Below are 23,516 nucleotides of genomic sequence, written 5' to 3'. Positions count from 1 at the left end.
AATTCATAGGCAGTGACTGCATCAAAAAAGCAAAATATTCCAGGAGATTCCTCCTCCTGAATGTTAGCTAAATTCACTTACAGGGATATGGAATCTTGAACCACGGAGCTACCAGGAGAACCCCTTGCCTGGCATCTGTGCGAGCGTAGAATCCGTACTGGGTGTTATCAGGGGGAAAGACGTCTGTCACAGTAAAGATGAAGCACAGCAGCCAAGATACCAGAATAGCTAGAATGATCTGTGGTGGGGACGGGAAGGCACTTAAAATATGGCAGCAAGGAAGGAGGACATGCCTTGGTGACACAGTTTCTTGTATTTAACACAGCACAGTCATTTTCAGATTAAAAGGAAAAAAGAAAAACCTTCAGCGTTTTGTTAAATATTCCATTTTAAATGGGGTCTTTCATACAGTTTCCAAAACTGGGAAAATTTCCAAATAAGTACTTAAGAGATTGCTACTAATACGACACACTGTGCATCCTGATAAGAAAGTCAGTTGATCCCTGACTGCAAATGAAGAGAAGGGGGGTGATTTTTTAAAAGATGCTAGAGTGTAATTAACAGATGCACCGGGTCCCTATTAAATACTTCACAAAGTAAGAGGTAATTGACTTGTGGTATCACACATCAAAGATCCACTGAATTTAATGTTATCTGTTACTCTTGCCAAGGAAAAGCTCGCAGTGTTTTCCAGGTTACAGACATCCCATCAGTTCTCAGCATCTAATAATCAGAGGTATATTGGAGCTGGATAGAGTTCTAGGGAACAGTGGCTGACTGCTGTTGTTAGGCCTTACAGCAAACGTTTTAGGTTGGTCTGAAGGTGAACAGGTGTCAGACGGTATACAGAGGTTCTCAGGATAGGGCAGGACTTCTCTAGTAGCCTCCAGGATTGGTCAGGTCTGTAGTGAAGCTATTACAGACCCGGGCAGTCCCAGGTATCACCGTTCTGCTAAATATACCAAGAATGCCAAATGCCAGATGATGCCTTCTCTGGGGTAGCACTGCAACTCTGGATTGAAATTTGGGAGATGCCTACCGTAACTTATTTTAGACATTGTTGAAAACTCACCTCTTCATCCCAGCTTTCCTGTTATAAATGCTCAAAGACTATGTATTTGTGCCTTTCTTTACCCACTCACCGTTTTAATGAATATGTTTTCATTGGTTTAATTTGTTGTTTATATATTTGTTTAAATTTGTTGTTTAAAAGTATTTTTATTATGTATTTTATTGCTGTTTTTAGAAAAGTTTTGGCATTGGAAGCAGAATATTAATATATTAAATAAACACAATTATTTTTAAGAATTTCCCAGCAGCAGCTATTTACAAAGCGAATTCTAGGGTATGCGAAGAAACATGTTGCTTATTTTGTGTTCACCACCAAAATTTTCAACTAATTTTCAACTAATTGTAGAACATATGATTTGAAAGTGAACACCACTCACCTTCCCACATCATTTTTCCCTCTAGCTAAAAAACCTGAATCTGATACTTTTCATTTGATAGATGCCCCTAACCTGGAAATCACTGTTAACCCTTTCCTGTATCTTATTTAACTTAGCGGTATTTTTAAAGTGAAGAAAATAGAACATTCCATGCAGTTTTAAATTACAGATACTGATTTATTTAACAGCTTTATGGTTACATTTATCATTTTCTTCCTTCCTGTTTTCTAATTTACTAATATTTAATTTGTTTTTCCGCAGTTAGTATAAGGCATACCATGCCAATCTTCTAGGGAAGACTTTAGACTAAACAGGTTGGATTCTTTTTCAAAGCTTGCCTTAGCAATGACTTAGTTATATAATTGTAATAAAATAACAGCCTCTTATACATTTAAACACACACACACACACACACAGAAAGCTTCTATGCTGATAATAATCAATATAAAGATTACTTACAGGAAACATTTTAAAGAGTTGCAAGCGATAGGCGGTCCATCCTTTTTTGGACTTGTAAATGGGTAATGGGAATTTGACATTTCGGGCATACTGAGAAAACAACAGCACTAAAAAGATAGTCCTGAAAAGATGAGGAGGAAGAATTACTATTACTCCATCAGCTTTTCAACTGATTTAACAGATAAAAATCATCCAACAGAATAAACAACCATTACTGATAAATTCTTTACAAGTAAAAATAGTCATTGACTAAAACGCACAAACATACGTTCAATTTAATTTATTTTGCTTTCATGTTTTAATTCACAGAGAATTTGCTTTTTAGACAGCAAGATTAATGCCACTGAGACAAGGAAGTTTTTATTTGTTTATTTATTTGTCTGTCTGTCAAATTTCTCTGCCGCCCATCTCGCGTACAATGACTCTGGGCGGCTTTTTCCTGCAAAAAGGGGACATGTATCCCTGCAGACATCTACGTTAGGGTTGAGCACTCTTTGATGCCTGTTCTGATTCTCCATTTTGGGTGTCACTGCTTCTTCCTGCGGTAAACCGACCTTGGGAAGGGTTCCAAGGTCCCTTGTTCCAAACCTTGGGAAAAATATACTAGCAATGGTATGTCCTAGGACAAGGCAGCCAGAGGAGACCAAGAAGTTTCCCCCTGGAAGCTCAGGTAGACCAGTTCTGAAATTTTCTCCATGGGTGGGCCTGGGAAGAACTCCTTAAGAGACATGGGCTTCCTCATTTGAGCCTGGGAGGAGTGTTAATGCAAAGGGATCCCCTCCTGTAATTCAAGGGCATTCAATAATACAACGAAGATCAAACAAAGCTTTTCTTTGCATTTTATTTAAAATATCAAGAAACTGAGAAAAATAGAAGATTTGAAGTTCACTAAAGTTGCTGCTAATTTTGTCATTAATTGGGAAAGTATCTGTAACTCATTTAACACTAAGGTTTGTATTTCATCCAATGGAATTAAGATATATAATATCAGAATTAGTACAACACACAGCTGCTCCAAGAAAATGACATAAATTTCTGTCTACCTCAGTTTTAGTAGGACTACAAAGGACATAACTTTTTTCACCATGTTTACTTTGAAGATTAATTTATTAAACAAAGGATAGGAGGGTTGGATCCCTATTTCATCTACTGTGTTTGCCTTTATAATGTGTTTTAATCTGTTTCAAGTTTTTGTAACCTGCCTTGAATCTTGAAAAGGTTCAATAAAGCAAGTAAGCTAAACATATTGGCAGTCTGCATGAGCAACTCTGCAGTCAATACAGAGAAAAAACATTTAATCTGCTATCATTTACTGTGATGCTTTTTAGTAACAATGGATTAATCAATCCACTAATTTTGCTTCAGCCAAATGCCTTTGCACCATCACCAGCCTTTCCCAAATCTATGTTGAGTTCATCTTGATTCCTTTCTTTCTTGAAAGGACTTCATAAGGTGCATTTAGCTGAAGCAATCACCCAAGTAAAAATCGTGGCATCAGAGACACACTGAGCTCCATGGTAGTGACCCTGATGGCCAATACGGCAGCCTCAAGCCTCTCCCTCTGACGCCACATGGGACAACCACCCCATTAGGTTCTGCAATTGCCTATTCTTATGCATGGCTGGTGGCACAAGCAATAGATATCCAATTACCAGGAGGAGCTACACCAAGTTTATCTTGTTGAATCAGCACCAAGTAATATTTGGAATGCATGGCGCCTCTGTATTCCATAAAAGGGGGAGCACAAATTTTATCAAACACAATTGACCCTTATTTGACAGTTTTCTTACGATAACTTTAGCAGCCAGAGTCCAGGCCCTCCTCTCTCGACTTCTGCATTTTGGTTGGACCTCTGGAGGCCACTGCTCTCTTTTACTGTGTTTTGGGTGGCTGTCACTGCCATCTAATTTTTCCCCAAAAGGAACTTAAAAATAGGGTACTGGCGTCACAATGAGGGTGACCCATTTACTAGATGCACAGTTGTTTTGGGAGAGTGGCCTAGGTGGGCAAGAAGCAACCATCCACGTTCACCGAGACCAACGTTCCCCCCGGTACAATCCCGAGAGCCGGGCAACCAAGTATACTCACAGCATGGCTATGCCCCAGTGTTTGCCTGCTCTCTCCCCTGCAGCCTGGAAACCAGAAAGCCCAATGAGAGCTACAGTGGGCGTAATCGTCAGAGGCCCAATGTATCGCAGGAGCGCTCCAGGCAGGCCCAGGAGCCCAATCACCACTTCTATCAAAGACGACATGATAATAGCACCTTGGATCTGAACACAGAGAAAAGAGAGACGCCTTAATTAGATTCCTCCCCCTTCTTTCCCTTTTTTTCCAGAGAAGGTTTTATATTTCTGCAGAGGTTTTGGAATGGGTCATGAACTGCAAGTCAAAAGATCAAGTAACTAGGCAGAACTGGGCAATGGCATGGGTTATGCAAGAGAGTGCTTAAGCAGCAAGTTTTCCAGACTCAAGAACACCTGAAGCTCAGAGGTGCAGGCTATGTTATCATCAGAAGATGATTCAACAGAAGGATTACGAACCTCTTCCACTTCTTCTTACTGCTTAAGCACACAGCTTAGGTCATTAACACACAACAGGGTCATTAGACCAATCTGGCAGTTGTGTCAATAGCACATCACACGGTCATACAGGAAGACCTGGGTTCCAAGCTAACCTTTAAAGTTCTCAGATCGAACCGGCAAGGGCTGGTGATGCCACGAAGGTGATGCTCTTAGCTCCTAGGGGCAGGGTGTATGATGCATTTGGTCACACGTGCTCTTTAGAAGCTGGAATAGAGCAGCGCAGTGGTCTCAGGAGACTGCCAGCCCCCCTTGGCTGCAGGCCTCTTGGCAGGATGGAGCTACGGTTTGAAGATGGGGAAGAGAGAGGGGATGTTTTAAAGTGAGGAACAACTGGCAGCCCAAAACAATGGGATGGGTGAAAAGGTCCATGTCATATGTGTGCACTGGATCTATGTTTTATTATTATTAATAAGGACCAAGAACACCTAAAATATTGGGAGTTAGATGGGAAACAGAAGTAGAGCAGCAAGACTGACAAATAGTCTTTAGAAAGCCAGGCAGTGCTTCTAACTGTGTCTGGCTTTCTGAAGCAAAACTACAGTAAGGCAATGTAGATTATTCTACCTGTACAGCGTTTGACTGCGCTGCTACCTAAGATGACCCAGCAGCTTCTTAACAGTTATTTCATTATTGCACTTATTACTGGTGAGAAGCACTTGCATGCCATGAAACACAAAACAGTAACTCCTTGGCATGACAGCACATCCTCATTAACCCTGGACTGAACCTCACATGGCTGGGGACTTTGCAATCACAGAGAAAAGGACAGGCAAGGTTAAACTCTGTGCATGAGGCACAAAGGCCGCCAAAGAAGTTTTAGGAAGTCAGAGAGAGTCAGCCATCTGGGGAAGTGCCCAACAGAGCACAGCGCTGAATACATTATGCAAGTTACCTCTCGTATTCTGGGGTACCAGATATGTTCTGTGTGCAGCAGCTCCGATGTTCCATTCGTAGCCATTACAGCTTGGAAGGTTAAAAAGAAACACCTCTCATTATGGCAAAATAAATGGTTTTAATACACATAAAAGCTTAGCTGCTTCTCCTACTTGACCCCCTATTGCCCCTGACCATATACACATACTAAATTTTATATATAGAAAAATCTATTCCGCTGGTCATTTAATTGCCTCCCCACAGCCACAGGAGGTCAATTCAAGAAATAACCCTCCGGAATTGAGATTATGCCTTTGTGAGATACTGTGGAACATGCACTGATGAAATGTACTTGTTATGATAGTGTTAGGAACAAATTTATTGTCCTGCTTTTGATCTTACCCCCAGGTAGGACAAAAGACCTCTATACTGCCTATCTCCTCTCTGGTTTTATTAAGGTAGTAACTGTACATTCAGCTAAATACCTTGCTGCTCTCACACTAAGGTCACAAATAGTTAAACTGAACGAATTGGCAGCAAACTACATTGTGCCATGTATAATGTTTTATGAATTGTCTTATGTAAGGTTGTGAATGTTTCTTATTTGTGAACTACAGAATGGCCTTCGCTGCTCTTGTTTGATCCTTTTTTTTATCTCCTCTGTCCTTAGTTTTGACTGAAAGGTTATTTGACCAAATTCTAACAAACAACATGGAAATATATTGGCAGCAGCGGGGAAGGGGGAGGGGGGTGGGGAGAAACAGACAAAGAAGCTGCAAATCCAAAATGATGAGCCCATGAGGAGGGTGTTGGTATCCTATTTACCCAACCTTTCACAGAAAAACTCCAAGAAATGATTTGAAAAATTTAACCATCTATCTGGAGGCCCAGGAGAGCTCTGCATTCCCAGATGTTGGGAAGAAAGATCAAGGGAAAACTATGGGCTTATGCTTGGCTTAAGTTTAAAGTGCCTGCCTCCTTCCCTGACCTCACTTTTCCTTCCCCTGGTTGAGCTGGACTGTTTGGTTCCCTTCTTCCCACTGGGCAGGGCTCACCGATGGGCTTACTCATGGTTTCCTCCTCTCATATAATTTTACCGTAAAAATGGTTCAAGGAGGCAGTATTTACAGCATTTGTACCCTGTGCCCCTACAGCCTGCTGTTACCCTAGAGTGGGCAACCCCACTGGGCACAAAGAGGCAGAGGTTCACTTAGGTGATGTAGAGGATGACTTCACAGCGCAGTTAATGTGATTCTGGCGCCTTATGTCACAAAAATGTCGCTTCTTAATTTGGCTGGCTAGACTGTAATAACAGCTCCTGTCTGATGCCTCATGGTTAGAGGATGACTTCTAAGACAGAACAAGGGCTCTTTTTATAAACAAAGTGTTACCTACTTATGATTTCCAAGCAGCTTTCACAAAGTAACTAGCTTTTTCTGAAGGCACAGGGAAATGTCGTCATCCTGATCTATTAAAAACCGTAGTCGCATTGTTTAACCTAAACATAGCAATTAAAACTCTTCTAGCAGGACCTGAACTTTTACATGGTGGGGAGAAAAGCCGATTCTGAAACCAGAAAGCTTTATCGATAGTTTTAAGAAACACACATTTCAGGGGCTTGGGACATTCATCATCCTAAGCACTACTTGTTAAAGAAATTGCAACTGGCCACATTTGTTATTTAACTATCATGTACTGATAGTTGGGGTTGCAAATACACCAAAAGCCAAAACTAAATCAACTACATTAGGGCTTAACATGACATGTGAACACAGTCCGAATGTTTGACCGTAGCTCTGAAAGCCTCCTCTTCCAGAAATTTGGAAACTTGCATTTTCACTGCTCCCTATTTGAGAAAGAGTGTTTGGAGCACTGCCAAATTACTAGGACCTATGTCAAGTACAAGACGGTCATGCATATACATGAAACTGCATATTAGCAGCCTGTCAAGGCAACCCAACTAGGGAAATTAGTAACACATTTCCCTCTCATTTAATATTTCAAACTACTCATGAAATTCTAAATGCAAAATAAGGTTTCTCAGGAAATGTATAGTTTTTAAAAAAGAATCAAATTCCTGTTATGCTGCATTTACTAAATGTATTTCCATCTTTGGAAAATAAAGACCAGAATTTGATGCATGTTTAACGGCTAACACATTTATTTAAAGGGTTTTGCTCAGAATGGCAAAAAAAGAGCCTAGGTTAGACGTTATGGAAGGAGAGCTATGTGAGTCAAAAAATCATGAATCTGGTAGCATCTTTTCCTACTACAGTCAAGCCTAAAACTCTATTTAAACATGGATGCTGCAAATTGGCAACAATCATGAAGTTTCCAGGAACCAATTACTTGGAGGATAAAATGAAAACTTTAATGACAAGTCACCACTGCACTGTTTTCACACAATCTTCTTTGATATTTACTTCGGCCTTTCTGGGAACCAGAAAATTAGTTTGATTCCAAAGATACTGTACTTCAAAGCAAAGCACCCTATGGCAAGATGCTTTGAGTCATCGGGATTGATCAATCTGACATCTTAGGTAACAGATTTCTTCCTAATCGTTCATGCATGCCAATTATTTCTGGAATAACTGTTTCATACCTGCTTGCCATGCTCGGAAGCATTTTTACTTTTACTTATATGCTAGAATTTCTAGCATCTGGCAGGCATCACACTGGGGAAAGCTAACATATATTCCACACTTAGGTTGGGGAAAGAATCCAACTAGATGGCTCCAGTATCATCAAAATCATCCACCAAATTCCAATTACCTAAATGTGTGTAAGACTGCATCTGGCAATAATTATAGAAAATTCACTTTGCAAAATTCTGTGTAAACAAGATTGAAAGCAAAACGTATGATCTAATTTCAGTTCTGGAAACTAATTGTGTTTTTATGACTATGTTCGCATATAATGAAGTCACAGTTTAATGCAGCCTTTTTCATGCCGGATTATGGTTACTGGTCCAACAGAAGGAGGGAAAGCTAATTCAGCTGAGCTGCAGTGTATTCACCGAGGACCTTTCCTTCTGGCATGTCTATGAACAGTTAGACTGCAGCTTGCCTATGATATTCAAATTTGGACAAGCTAGCTGTAATTATGATTAACAAAAGCAAGCCATCTTAAATCATTGTTTATAAAACTTGCTTGTCTTCACTAATCATCATTCATCATTCATGTGTATGTACAGTTCACCCAGGGGGTGAAGCAGTGATGCAAAGCTAAGGTTTTCTTTTTCTTTTTCTTTTCTTCCCCTAGTTTTTAAAAAGTGCAATTTTTTTAACAGCACATACCCTATTTTAGGGGCCGCAATTTAGGTTTCATGTGTTCGCCGTTCCTAAATCCTTGACACTCATTTTCAATATTCAGCTAAATTCTAAAGGGGGCTCTGAGGGCTCCAAAAAGAAGATCACGGGCTGCAGTTTGCCCATCTTTGTACTATTTGCTTTGGTATGCCAGTTTTATTGCTTTAAAAAAAAATCAGTAAAATGTGAGCAAACTGGACTGGACCATAGTTCCACTATCCTGCTTTCAACAGCAACCAAAACCCCTGGGAACATCCTCCTCCTGCTGTTCATCCTTGGCTACTGCCTCTGAAGGTTGCTATAAAACCAGCCCGCAGCCACTGCCAGTAAGTGTATTTGTGGGTCCCCCCAGCCCTCGACTTTCGGAAATTCTTCCCAAGAACAATTCCAATGAAATTCTCGTGGGAAGAGTATGGGACTCTTGTGTTTTCCTGTCCCCCGAGAAATCGGGAGAACTGCCCTTAAATTTGCATCAAAAAGCCATTTGTGTTCCATCAGGGATCTTTAGGACCAGCTACAGAGTTGGTCAACAATTCTGGATATTCTGCAAACGCAAGACCCCTCATAACCTTTATACTAACGTTACCGGAGTCAGACTAAAGGAAGTCAGGGTTCCTCTGTTTCGGTTCTCGCTCTGAATAACCAAAGGCACAGATGGAAAGGATGGTTGCTCACCTGTGTTATTACATTTCCATTTGTCTAAAGAGAGGATGGCTCTGGCGGGAGCCAAGAATGCAAAAGCACTGGCCTGAAACAAAGGTAACCTGAAAGAAGCAGAAACCCATATTTGCATCAGTGCCACAGCGCGGGGATAAACCGTTGCAAGAAGAGCCACCTGTTCAACGCCGTACTATTTAGTTATTTAAATGTCTAAATTCATTATAGCTGCCCACCTTCTGGACAAACACAAATATAAATACAAAGCAATAAAAACAGTTAAAAAATATAATGTTACTCTACATTTGACCAAATAATAAAAACCAGTAAAGAGAAGAAGGAAATAATTCACATCAGGCTCCCTGTGGACTAATTTGGTGGTTTTGAAAAGTCATAAACATCATTAGGACAACAATCTCATCAAGGACAAGATGTTCTAGAAACCTCCCTCTAACCTAGTAAGCAGTAAAGGTGAATGGAGCAGAGAAGTTATAATATTTTAATATAAATCACTATTTCTTAGTTTTAATCTAGGAAATCCTAAATATTTTAGTACTGAATGGCTTTGAGACCACCCTTTTCCTGCATTCCTCCACACAGTAATGCTGTCTGGCTAATTCCAGCAAGCTGAAGCACAAGCGGAAAGCAACGCTGGCTGTAACTTTCCCTTAACTAGTCTGGCTTTTCTTAGATCCACCATGTGAAAATGGTAAGACTCCCTCTTACACAGAACATTCCTTCCACAAGGATCACAGAAACTGCCTCAACAGTGTGCAAAGTAGAACCCCTTTATTCCGCTCACTTACTTTCTTAACGACTCAATCCATTATACTATGGCAGATCAGAACCAAAGTTTATTGGTCAATAAAACATAGAAACAGCAGAAATCACGGGGACATTTCTCCTTTTCTTGCTCTTTTGAAGGAAATTGGCAGCTCCTACAAAGTCACAGCTTAAGATCTTTGGCACTGGAAGGCTATTAGTTCATTGCCATGCCGGGAAGCCACGGCTGCATAATTTTGTCTATCATCAATGCTACAGCCAACTCTTGCCTGGCTGCGGTGAAAATGAGGCTACAATTGACACAATTTTTTCAGTTTTGTAGTTGGAATGTATTTTATTCACCTTACTATTTATTCATTTTATTATTCTGGATACAGCTGATCATCCATTGTAATTATCGTTGTTGGAGGGGCAAAAAGATCTCACTTAATGAACAAGTGGGTCAAAGATGTACATATTTGTGTCTTTCACATTAAAATGCTTTGCAAATGCTCACAACAGTAAAGAAACTCTATGCGCAGTTTTAAAGGAAGGAGTACGTCTGCAACGATCAAACGACCAAGTAACACTGCATAACCACAGGATCATTATAAGCAGGTCTGCGAAGAAAGAAAGCTGCATGTAAAGATCCACTTTTTACAAGCAGGCTCCCTTTCTTCCAGGATCACTTCCCAAATGATTTATTTCAGTGTGCTTCAAACTTGACAACTTTGGGATGTGTGGACTTCAAGTCCCAGAATTCTTTAGACAGCAAGCTATCAATATTTTGCAAATATTTTCAAAACAGACTGCTCCTGCAGACATCTTTCCTTAAAGGATAATTTCCAAAATTATTCTAGAATGATGTCTTTGATCCCTCATGGTGGGAAGCCTAACGGAACTTAACTTAATGAAATAATTCAAAAGAAGCAATCTAATTTCTGCTCGGGCCTTTGACAGATGCCCTGTAGCGTACCTTCGGGTAATAAGGAGCAGAGGGATACCCACTCCCCGTAACCAGCTTGTGGGCATGTGGCTGCCTCTTTTAGGAATAGCATGCTAGACTAGAGAGGGCTTTGGTGAAACTTGGCACACCTGTCTTCATTCTTATGGGGACACTCCTAGTTTCAGTAACTGTGCTTAACTGAGAATGATTTAGGGGTTGAAAAACAAAAAGGGTGCCTCCTTTCCTGGCATCCATTTCTATGAAGACTTTACCCACATCTCTTACAGCTCTCGAACTCCCTCAGATCCAGGAAGAACTCTTGTTCACTGACACCTTAGTCAATCTGTAAGAACCCTTACCGCATTTCACGATGAAAAGGACTGACCCAGAAACATTTTGGCAAGCCAAAATACTCAGCTCGTTTCTTTCACAAGATCATCTGAAAGTATCTTTGTCAGGCTGCCTATTCTAATCCAAGAACCCTAGAAAGATATTGAGCAATGCCTGGAAATTGTCATTGGAATGGTTCCTTTCAATAATCTTCACTAGTTTATTTAAACAGGCTTGCCTTCTTTACCCTACTGAGTTACCATTCCCCACCCAATATTCTCTTTCGTGGGTAAATATACTCAGTATTTTATTTTTGAAAGGAAGGCTCCAAAATGAAATCATACTTGGAGGGGCTAGACCTAAAGCAAAAGATAATTGTATTAATCCTTTATTATTTTTCCATGTTATTTTTAATATTCTCCCTAGAAAAAATATATAATAGATGGGAGCACTTAACATACTTTGGCTCTTGCGCAAAAGCGTCTACACTGTTCTATTCTACAGTAACACAACACTATAGCTGGATGGAAAATTCTATTCTCTTAATAGTCAAAAACATATTTTAAGATCAAAAACATTTTGCTTTAATTGTTAATTTCCTAATACCATATATATAACAGAGAAGTGAGGAAAGTTAAATAGATATTTAGGAAAGGCACAAATCATAAGACTCCCATTACATGCCATTGGTAACTATGCTGGTTGCCTGTGTTGAGCACAAATATCTCTAGCAACCACGCAGGGAAATGTCTGTCAGGTAGGAAAAAGTTTCGTGATTGCTACTATTCTTTACCCGTTTTAGGTTGCATACGGGCTACAGAAGCAGGTCCTGGTTGAACAAGAGCAAGTTTTTCATGCAGAAGATGAAATGTTCAATCCTCGCAAGGTCAGCCTTACCATTATCCAAAATGAGATGTAAATTAAACTGCATGAATTTAACTGGTGCATGATTGTTCCCACTAACCACTGCAGGAAGCAGTTTCTAGAGAATTAGTATGCAAAGTTTGATGCCAGCATTATGGAAGCTTTATGGTCTACCTTTCACCCCATATCACATTGCCAGCCTCAGGTAACAGAGAGGAATCTGTCCTATTATCTGTGCTGAAAAATGTTTGCCATCCCTCTGATCAACTTTGTTACACGGAACGGAATGAGGCCTCAGGCATCAAAACGCCTTGAGCCCTTCCCATCTCTACCAGAAGGATTTCAGGCTCCGGGAATGAGAAAATATCTGGCTGAAAACTTGGGGAGCCGCAGATAGTTAGACGGGACAACCACGCATGAATTCAACTCACTTGGTATAATTTAAGGTAATGCTTTTTATTATTTTATTATCAGACTCAAATATGAACTGTTTCCTGAACTGTTTAATTATTACTAATTTATTATGCTTCGAATATGTGCCACTTGGCAAGTGGAAAATTTGAGATATAAATTAGTCAGCTTTTCTTTTAAATTTGTTTAGATATGTTAGTTACTTCATCACCATTCTGAAGTAGCTTTCAGAACATTCATTCCTCATAGCTATTCCCAATCTGCCAGACGAAATAGACTACAACTCCTATCATCCCTGCCAGCATGTTATTATCTAATTCTTTATCTGTTATTTTTATATCCAGCCTTTCTGTAGCAATTCAAGGACATTTACACAGTCCTCCCCCTTATTTTATCCCTACAACCACCCTGGGACTGGGGTCTGATCCAAAGTCACCCAGTGAGTCTCAGCTGAAAGATGACTTGGCGCTAGCTCTCCCCAGCACAAGTACAATCCTTTAATCAATACCCAGCGCTGTCCATCAGCATTACAGCCTGGAGTTTATGGGAAGAATTATGTACAGTTAACACATCACCAAAGACTAACTCACCTACACCCAAAGGTTGTTTGTAACAAAGTTGTGATTCCAACACAGAAAAATATGGTCCCAATCAACTGGCTGGTGGCCCACTGGTCAAATCCAACACACATGGCATCTGCCAGCAAGAAGGGCACTGCTATAGTGCCACTGAAACAGGTCAGATAGTGCTGCAAAGAACAAAAGGTTATTTTTTAATTGTGTGTGTGTGTGTGTGTGTGTGTGTGTGTATCACCAAGACAATAAATAACTGTATGAATATTTAACAATCTCCAGTTAAGAATTAGGAAATGGCAATCCAAAATAAAAGCAAGCATTATGCCACCAAGTATCCTCACATTAACTATGTCACTTCATGCGAGATGGGTGGTGATGGAATTTGAAGAGAAAAAAAAAGAACACATGTATGTATGTATGTGCTGGATCCCCAACAAAGAACATACATACATACATACATACATACATATCTTTATGTTCTGTGGTGAGGATCCAGCAGATGTTAGGGAGGGGACCACAACTCAGTTACAGGGTTCAGACTCTGTGCTGAAGAATCAGAATCTCCTTATTAAAAGGATCTCAGACAGCACAGTTTGAAGAAACTCTTTGGTAGTCAAAAGTAACCAGTATTAGATTGGACAGATCAGAAGGGTAGCTTTGTATGAAGCAGTTTCCAATCGGCATATTGATACTGCACGGAAGATTGAAAAGTCCATTTTTTCCCCTCTTGAATTCTTCTCACCAGAAGGACATATTCCCATATTTAAAAATTTTCTCAGCATGGCAAACCAAAGACTTTTTAGTCAAAGGCATTCCTCCAGTGGTGTGCTGGTAAATGTTGAACCAGCAGCTCTGCTCGCTCCATTGCCACTGCCACACCAGGCCACTAGCCACTGAACAGTTTATTGGTGTGCTACGCATCGTGGCTCAGCAATGCTCTCAACTGGCTTGCAAAATTCCAGAAAATTTAACAACCAGCATTTGCGAGCTGGTACAAGCCAGCTTCAGCACACCGCTGCATACCTCCCACTAACTTACGAGTATAAGATCAATGGGAAGCTGAACTGCACAAGCCCACTAAAATGGAAAGATTTGCTAGAGGATTATTTATTCAACATGCTCACATATCACCCTTTCGTTCTATTCTGGAATTGGGCAGGAGAGTTTTCTCACGGAATGTGTCCGTAGCTTAAAGTTTCCTTCCATACGGTTGCTCTTCAGGGCATCCCTAACTTGTTTTCAGAGACAGCTCCCAGAAGAGAAGCATTCTGGCTGCAAGACTATGGGGACTGCATGACTGGACATCCTAGCAAAGTTCCCAAGTACAAGAAATGTAGGGTAATATTTCTAATGTACCTAATTTTGAAATTCAGACCACTTAGAAAAGTTTTTTGAAATAGCCCGGAGTGCCTTCATATAATGATAGAGAAATTATTCAAGTAGAAAATACTATGGCCAGAATCTCCAAAAACACCACCACCCTGTTCTGACAGACCCCACACATTTCTGTTCAGAGCAACAGTGAAGCGAGAGAGAAGGAAAACCAGGAATAAATTTTATTTGTTGCTTCTTGCAGCTTCCATGCCATGTGCCTGAATTACCCTGCCAAAATTAATCCTGCAAAAGTGTCATTCCTGTTAGGTCCCTGCTAAGTAAGTCTAAAAATAATACTTTAAAATTAAATTCTGACTTACTTAATTGCTTACCAGCATCTCTATGAAAAACATATTGGAACAAATTGTACCTGTAATCCCAAGAAAATGCAGAGATACCAGGGCGGAACATCCTCAATTGTGTAGATCATGTCTGTTCTTTGTGCGTCTGAGCTTCCACTGCTGTCAAGGGTTTCTGCCAGAGAACTCTGTCAACCATTAAATTAGCCACCATTTAATATGACAGTCCTATTAATAGGTAACTGGGATACCTCTGAGAAGGTCTCTGGCCTGCTCCAAAGCACTATCAGTTCACATAGCAAAAAAATAAATCCTTTTACTTTTCTAGTAATAGCTAGACTACACGGATGCCCTCTCTTTAACGTAACCAACCTCTGCCTTTACATATAAGCAGGGCATTATTCTGTTCTTATGATATAATCACCACATATTCTATGCCAAAAAAGATTATGATGCCCTACTGTTTACACAAAGAAACTTAAGATGGTAGATTAATGGGTAAGGGATATTTTCTGGAAAAGAGAAAGATTACACTTACATAAGTGATCCAAACTCCATAATTTATGAGAGCAGCCTACTGTTCTCCAAAGAGCTTTTGTTCATTTCAATACATATAGCTTTTGCTAGAAATATAACCCTAGGCTTAGAGGGGACCATTTAGGCCAAATTCAACTCTGTTCTCCATACAGGAATCTAATTTAACGCACCCTAACAAATATTCATCCAGTCTCTCCTTGACACTTCCTGTAACTGGGACCCCAAATATTCCTGCTGATTGGCTTTTCAGTTGAACAATCTTAATGTTGGGAAGTTTTTTCAAATCTTCAGCCTTCCTATAACTTAAATCTACTGTTCTGTAGTCCTGCACTTCAGAACTCACTGACCTTCTATCTTTTAGTTATCTGAAGCGTGTACACACACCCCCAACCCCACCTAAAACCTTCTCTTCTCAGGACTAAATATAACCATTTCCCTTAAGTTCTCTTCACAGGACTGGAGCTTCCAGTCCCTGAACATCCTCACTGCCCTTCTCGGAGTCTGCTCCAATCTGCCTGAATCCCTCTTCAGGGGCTCCAGATTGGACACAAATATTCCCTGTGATTTAGAACCTATAATTCTGTTGATGAAGTAAAAAATGTTATGTGCCTCATCTGCAACCACATCATGGCTGGAATGGATTCAAATCAATCATCAGAGTTTAGGGAAGACAATGGGGTGTAAAATTTGATAAACACTTTTATGGCAAATCTGAGCACTATAATCCCTTTAGAGGATCTTAGTGGAAAAAGTATGTTTAGGCCTCATGAATATTCAAAAGAATTATGGCAAAAACTACTCAGCAACCAAATATAATGAAATGAAAGGGTGATACTAGATTAGTGCAGCCTTTTTCAACCTTCTGACCCTGGGGGAGCCTTAAAATATTTCTCAGGCTTCGGGGAACCCCTGCACATTCAGGCCCAAATATAGGCCAGAAGTTACAAAATTATTCTATTCATTTCAAGGGTAGGCCTGTAGAGATGCATTAACAGTGTTCTTAAACTGAAAATAATGAAACCTACCTCTTTAATGTGAAGTTGCCCAAATTTGAAATAATTTTTAAAATACATCGTGATGTCCCAGGGAACCCCTAGTGACCTCTCGTGGAATCCTAGGGTTCCATGGAACCCTGGCTGAGAAACCCTGGATTAGTGTGAGAGACATCTGATTTGCATGTACAGGTAGTCCTCACTTACCAACTGCAATTAGGACCTGCAACTCAGTTGCTAAGTGGCACAGTTGTTAAGCACAACATCACACGGCCACACCAACTCACTACATCAGTTCTGGCTACAATCATTAAGCTAATCACCCCAGGTCACTAAGTGCAACATCACATGGCCACACCAACTTACGACTTCATGCCGGCTTCCCCACTGACTTTGCTTGTCGGAAGCTGGCTGTGGAGGTCACAGCCAGCTTCACGTGACCACAGGACACTGCAGTTGTGGATGTCCACCAGTTGCCAAGTGCCCAAATTGCAATCATGTGACTGCAGGGACATCGCAATGACCACAACTTCGAGGCTCAGTCATAAGTCTCGTTTTTTCAGTGCTGTCGTAAGTTCAAATGGTCACTGAATGGGTAGTTGGTGAGGACTACCTATACAAGGTTGTAAACACAAGGAAAGAACAGCCTTTCTCAACATCAAGTTCTCCAGAGGTATTAGCTCTGGCTAGTACCAGTGAACATGCTGGCTAAGAAATCATGAGCCCAACGTATCTGGAGGGTTCAGGATTGACATCGCCAATACTGGCCCAAACCATTTGACTTGATAGTCTACACTTCCCTACATCCTCTGAAAGAAAGACCCAAGGCACAGTTTTTCTGCAATTACTGATTGGGATTTTCCAAGTTCAAGGTTTACTGAGGCCTTATATGATTGAGAGTAACGGTTTCCAAAAGCTACATAACATCAAATGTATGAGGAATAACATTCATCTGAATAAGCAGTGAATGTGAAAGGTCAGCAAAGAAGATACACAATTCTCTGTCCTAAAGTGGAGGGCCCCTGGACAGGCTTCTAGTTCACTCTTTGATAATGAAGTTATTAACTACTTAACCAATGCAGGCTGTACAGGCAGGACTCTTCTGAATATTCGTCTGAAGAGTAAAGGAAGATGGATAAAGAAAGAAGAGCAAAGAAAAGAACATGACGCTCAAAGAATGGAAAAATGTAAGCCTTGTGTTGCATGCTGGGGTTTAATGACCAAAATAAATATTCATCACAGAACTCAACAGGCCATAGCTTTTATTTCAAATTTTGCTGAAATTTGGGTTTATGTAACCAAAGTGCTGACTTAATCCACACTTGACTGCAGAGTGAATATCCTGTTCTCAAACATGACTGGCTTCCTGAGCTCTGAAACCATGTGTCTGGCGTGCTTTAAGCACGTGCAGCTTCCTCCTCACATTTCCTAATATGCTATGCCGTGTTCATTATCAAAGGGATTAACAGAAAACTAAACAAAGGAGTAATTTTTACTTCACAAGACAGCATTGATCATTTCACACTCCGCTGTCCATAACGATTCCGAAGCTGTCCTTGTCGCTGTGGCCATTTCAGGCATCAGAACCAAATCCCTTTCACTGTAGTGAAATGGCACCATGGGAACAGCTAACGCCAGTGGATTCCTACAGGAAAGAGCTAAACTCCGACGCTCAGCTACCCCACCTGCTCCGAAGACCCAGTTCTCAAAGGGGCTAGGAGAATGTGTATGGCAGAGCTCATAGGACGCCTCCATTGCAAGATGCCACATTACTAGGGAGAAACTTCTCTTGAGCTCAGGAAATGACTGCATGTTTGGGTTTGGTTTAATAGGATACCTGAACACAGACATTGCAGTTTGTAAACCATGATTGAGGGCTTAGTGTGTCACATGAACATGGTCAGTTGGGTTCAAACTATACAGAAGTAGATTCAGATTAGATGTTAGGAGGAATTGCCTGAGGGTAAGGACTGTCAACCAGTGGAATAGGCTGCTTCACGAAATGGTACGCTCCTTCTCACTGAAGGCCTGTAAAAGCCATCTGCTCAGATGCTTTAGCAGTTCCTGCACCAAGCAGAGGGTTGGACTAGATGATCTGAGATCCCTTCCAATTCTATGATTCTATGAACTGTGGTTTATTCAAGAAACTGTGGTCAACCTACTCTTCCTCAGGGCAATATATGACTGCAGCCACTGGAATATAAGGCTGGAACATTGAGAAGAGAGGGCTACTTTTGGGTAGTTCAGTTTAGCATCATCTCTGCTCCAGGACACCCTGGAGAAGATGCTGATACTAGGGAGAGTGGAAGGCAAAAGGAAGAGGGGCCGACCAAGGGCAAGGTGGACGGATGATATTCTAGAGGTGACGGACTCGTCCCTGGGGGAGCTGGGGGTGTTGACGACCGACAGGAAGCTCTGGCGTGGGCTGGTCCATGAAGTCACGAAGAGTCGGAAGCGACTAAACGAATAAACAACAACAACTGCTCTCAATGCTAAGAGTATCAGGGCTGTGGCTGAAGACCATGTGTGGAAAGTCGTAGCTCTTCTGCAAGATATTCTACCCAGCTGTGTATCAAACAAGCAAAGCAGAATTTGCAAAATGAGTGGAGGTAAAGGACAAAGCATCTTTCAAATCCTAATTCAAAAATAAATCCAAAAATCTCAGTTATTTTAATTAAATGGAAGAACAACCCTTAACCTACTAATTTCAGCTTTCTGATGTTTCCTAGAATGTACAACTTGAAAAATGTCAGTTACAGCTCTGATTTACAGTACATCTATAAACATTAGAGGTGTCCAATCCACTTGAAACGGAATCATTTTAACACGAGACGCTACAGGTAGCCCTCAACTTAAGACAACAGTTGGGACTGGAATTTCCACTGCTTAAGAGATGCGGTCATAAAGCGCGACCACATCGCTTATTGACGGCAATCCCTGCAGTCCTGGTTGCCGTCATTAACTGAATCCCACAGTCATTAGGCGAGGCAACTTCCTGCTGGTTTCCCACAACTAAAGTTAGTGGGGAAGCAAGCAGGAAGTTGCATGTCCCAGGCCAGCAGGCACATAAGTAGCTGCTGCTGGGTGGGGGAGTGAGTGAGAGGGGCTGCAGAGGTGCAAGTGGCACTGCATGAGTCAGGAAGAGTGTGTGGGGGCGCACACGAAAGGTGCAGTGTGGGTCAGGGAGGGCACGCAGGGGTGTGGCGTGGGTCAGGGAGCGTGTGTGGGGGTGCACGGGAGGTGCCGCACAGTCAGGAAGGGCACGTGGGGGTGTGGCACAGGTCGGGAAGGGTGTGTGGAGTCACGCAACTGGCCAGTGTGGCGCAAGCACAGAGGGGCTGGGGAGGGTGCGTGGGTGGGGGAGACACCCCAATGACTTGCAATCTTCCCTGTTGGTGTCCCCGTTCACTTTCTGGGGAAGCCGGCAGGGAAGGCTGCCAGTGGCGATCACGTGATTGCGGGCTGCTTGGCAACTGGTCCTAAGTCCCTTTGTTCAGCACCATCATAACTTTGGCCACTGAACGAATGACTGTAAGTCAAGGCCTACCTGTAGCTCCAGTCTCATGGGAAATGGTCTGACCCTGAAAGTCAAATAATGATGACTTTTAACATGACACACATCATCTTAATTCAAGCAAGGTATTAAATAAGTCAAATTATACAAGTCAGGTGGACCTCTTATAACTCTGAGAAGGATTTTAAATCCTGATCATTTTTATATGTTAAGAAGTGAGATATCGGGGAAGGGGGAGTGCAGGGGAGAGATTTTGGAAATATAATCCCTTTCCAGCCAGATTTCTGTGCAATGAAACACTGTAACTTCTGTTTACTTCCTAAACTTTCCTGAAATGTTCTGAACTTTGCAACATCCTAAACATGGCAGTGCTGAATTTACCATTTTAGAACATTTAGAATAGACCACACTAGCTGCTTAAATCATTCAGTAAGGAACACTCAGGGGTTAAATTTTGCTAATACGTACCACATCTAGGGTCATGGCCTTGAAGCCTTTGCAGAAGACAAGAATCTCTCTCATAAATACCAAAAATGCAGGGGGAAGAGGGACAAAAGCTTTGAAGGTTTGTTAGAAGCTGTTCATAATCCCTATCAAGGTGGTGACTACATAATGTGGAGATTCCAAAGGCACCCCGGCTTCAAATCTGCTACAGCAGAAACCGCAAGAATCTTGTGCTTAATGACTACCAGGTTTCTAAGGGCAGAAGCGGTCCTGTATTACATTGGCTTTATCTGCTTGATAAATTTTGCTATTCAGTGGATACTCTTCATGTGATAAGAAAGCCCTATTACTGGATATTTTCCGACAGTGTCACATAACCAGAGATGTGGCAAACATGTTTTTACAATAAACAAGGTTGAATGAATCAGCTTTCTTTTTTATTATTATCAGCCATAAGTTCTGATTCACCTTGTGGTTTATCAGACTCTGCAGTTTTCTTGTAGAAATGAGTTTGTTTCTTTACCTGCCCTGGCTGAGAAAAGATTGAGAGTGTTTTTATCTATTTTTGTCTCCAAGACCTAATTTTAATGCATTCAGCAGTAACTTCTCCATTCTTCTTTAATGATCTCATTCAACAGAAATCAGTTTGAACTGAAGAACTCCACATGGCATCGTTAGTAGCCACGTTTGAGCAAATCTGCAAATAAATTATGACAATTCATTTGTATCAAGATGTTATGTTTAATCTACTTTTTAAGGTACCTTTTCTGCAATTCCATTTTCTGTAGTATAGATTGCCATAAGTTCTGTGTCTTCTGTATCTTGATCGCCACTTGAAGTTGCTCCTCCACTTATTACAACCTATGAAAAAATAATTATAGAGCATTTAATAAAATCATAAGAACATCTTCTGTAACAGCATATTATATTTTAAACAGAATATAATATACTGTTTAATCAAAGCAGAACATAAAGTACAGAAAATTTTTGACTTAACTGACTAAGAAGTATCAGTCAAAAAGAGAAAAGTCTGTTTAATGCAACCTTCCAAAACTACAGGCAAATTGTCTGAACTTTTATTTGGGGTGAAGTGTTAAGTCAGATTTTGTCTGCTGCATCCAAAGTTAACTGAATGTGGATTAATAAAATCAAGGTGTTATTGTGAACAGTATTTTTAGAGAAACAATATAATTCATATATAGAATTATGTAACTACAATTATATTAGTATAATTCCTATATAATGTATAGTTTTATAATTAGGTATAAGTTCTAGATATGCAGATTCTTCTTGTTTATCATGAACCTCTCATCCAAGTATTTTTATTGAATTACCCTAGTTTTTTGTATTATGCAAGTGGGAGGAAATCTTTTTATTTTCAATTTTTAAACACAAAACATAAATTTACACATTTATATCCTTTTTATCACCATTTTTCTTAGCTGCTCTATTCCCTTAAGGATCTGGGCCATTTCTGTTTCATTTTCATCTCTATGATAATTTGTTTGTGGTGCAGCAACCAGTACTCAAATGACCTTCAAAGAAGTTTTGTAACATCCTTAGGAATAGCTGAAAGCCCTCTTTTTAATCTCATGTAATCCATTCAGATAGATAAGACTATGGTCACTCAAGCAATCCAATTAGCCTACTCTATTGCATCAGTTTTCTGAACAAAGCAAGTCATTCATAAGGAGTTCTCAAATTCATTTTATAAGGTTGGAACGGTTTTTTCTCCATGCTGAAAAATACACCCAGCTCTACCCTTCAACAGGGTCAGTTTGCCAAGACAGCTTTTATAACACTGTCCTCCCTCAGAACACAGCAATGAAAAGCTTTCAGAGGAAGCATCTTTAAGGGATTGTGACATCAGCGGGAAGCACATCACAAGCCACTACTTATCTATGCTGATTTCAAACTCTGCCATGCAAAAATGTATTTCTGTGACTCACTTCTTGGATAAGCAGTGTTTAACCCAATGTGACTTCTAGGGAAGACTGATGAAAGGAAGGAGGGAAGATGAAAAGCACCAGCTCACAATACCACCAAAAGCAAATTAGCATTTCTAAACAGTTAACTTACTGGCAATGTAAAGAAAGCAGTATGCTTGGCTTCATCCTCATACTTGCCCTCTGCTGGATTTCCAGTTTCTACAGATTTAGACGTTGTGTTTTTGCCAATCCCCATGGCTTCCCACAATACTCAGAAAATTCAAGGGGCGACTAAGTTATGTGGGCAGATGTTGAGTTTTCAGTTAAGGAGAGCACCACAGAGGAGCCTCACAGGGATACCTTAGCATTAGATCCTGCACACAATCTGTCCCTCTCGGATACCTAGAAATGAAAAGAGGAAAACACAGAAAAGACATTTGCAAGCATTTTCAAACCTCACCAAGAGTCAAGTTACTATAATAGATTATTTACCTCATGAATGTCATTCAATTATCAAGATTTCCTTCCATAAGATAGTTAATGACAATTTCCTTCCAAATTATTTTGGTGATACCAATTGATTGATTTATTGATTATGTGCCATCAAGTTGTTTTCAACTCATAGTGACCACATAGATGGCTACTGATAGAAATCTAAAAATCAGAAGACATCTGGTAGCACCTTTTCAGACAAAAATGGTATAAGCTTCCATGAGCTTCAGCTTGCTTTTTGTTGATCCGAAAACACTACCAGATTCTCCTGATTTTTGGATACTATAGATCAGGGGTCAGCAAACCTTTTCTGTAAAGGGCCATATCCCACCCCTTCTTTGCCTCCACAGGCCTGGCTGGCAGGTCTGCAGGCCAAGGCCAGAGTGATAGGCCACCACTGCCCAAGGTGCTCTGCCCTCGCCCCTCAGCTTGACTGAGGCTCAGGCCTGGCAATCTGCCATCCCTTCTTAGCTCGCAGGCAGTACTAAATAGTTGGTAGGCCAGATTTGGCCCACAGGCCATAGTTCGCCAAAACCTGCTCTAGATTAACATGGCTGTTATCCTACAATGTCTACAACAGAAATCTAAAGTCATTATTCAAAGCTGGTGAGATTCAATACTTCCAATCAAAATACAGGCAGACCCCAAAACGTAATTCACCTCTCTTGAGTGTTAAAATTATGGCAAGTAAATTATACCAAAAATGTCACATTAAGTTTCA

General features: G+C 40.7%; 1 protein-coding gene across 2 annotated transcripts in view; it reads right to left on the bottom strand.

Moving 5' to 3' along the window:
- Positions 1-23,516, bottom strand: part of SLC23A2 (solute carrier family 23 member 2) — an 80,599-nt gene that overhangs the window by 15,680 nt on the left and 41,403 nt on the right. Inside the window, exons 2-10 of one of the 2 annotated variants that reach the window (XM_063311569.1) lie at positions 22,455-22,696; positions 21,138-21,236; positions 14,960-15,076; positions 13,231-13,388; positions 9,346-9,434; positions 5,382-5,452; positions 3,996-4,177; positions 1,908-2,028; positions 82-238 (exon numbers count right to left, since the gene is read on the bottom strand). In XM_063311569.1, the coding sequence (XP_063167639.1) occupies positions 82-238; positions 1,908-2,028; positions 3,996-4,177; positions 5,382-5,452; positions 9,346-9,434; positions 13,231-13,388; positions 14,960-15,076; positions 21,138-21,236; positions 22,455-22,559 (1,099 nt within the window). In that variant the 5' untranslated portion in view covers positions 22,560-22,696. Of the gene's footprint in view, positions 1-81; positions 239-1,907; positions 2,029-3,995; positions 4,178-5,381; positions 5,453-9,345; positions 9,435-13,230; positions 13,389-14,959; positions 15,077-21,137; positions 21,237-22,454; positions 22,706-23,516 lie in introns of both variants that reach the window. The other variant, XM_063311568.1, reaches the window with a different exon arrangement.

This window comes from Candoia aspera, chromosome 9 (genome assembly GCF_035149785.1).
Source record: "Candoia aspera isolate rCanAsp1 chromosome 9, rCanAsp1.hap2, whole genome shotgun sequence".
In the NCBI taxonomy this organism is placed as follows: Eukaryota; Metazoa; Chordata; class Lepidosauria; order Squamata; family Boidae; genus Candoia; species Candoia aspera.
The sequence above is the reverse complement of the archived record's forward strand: the minus strand, read 5'-3'. Positions and strand labels throughout refer to the sequence as shown.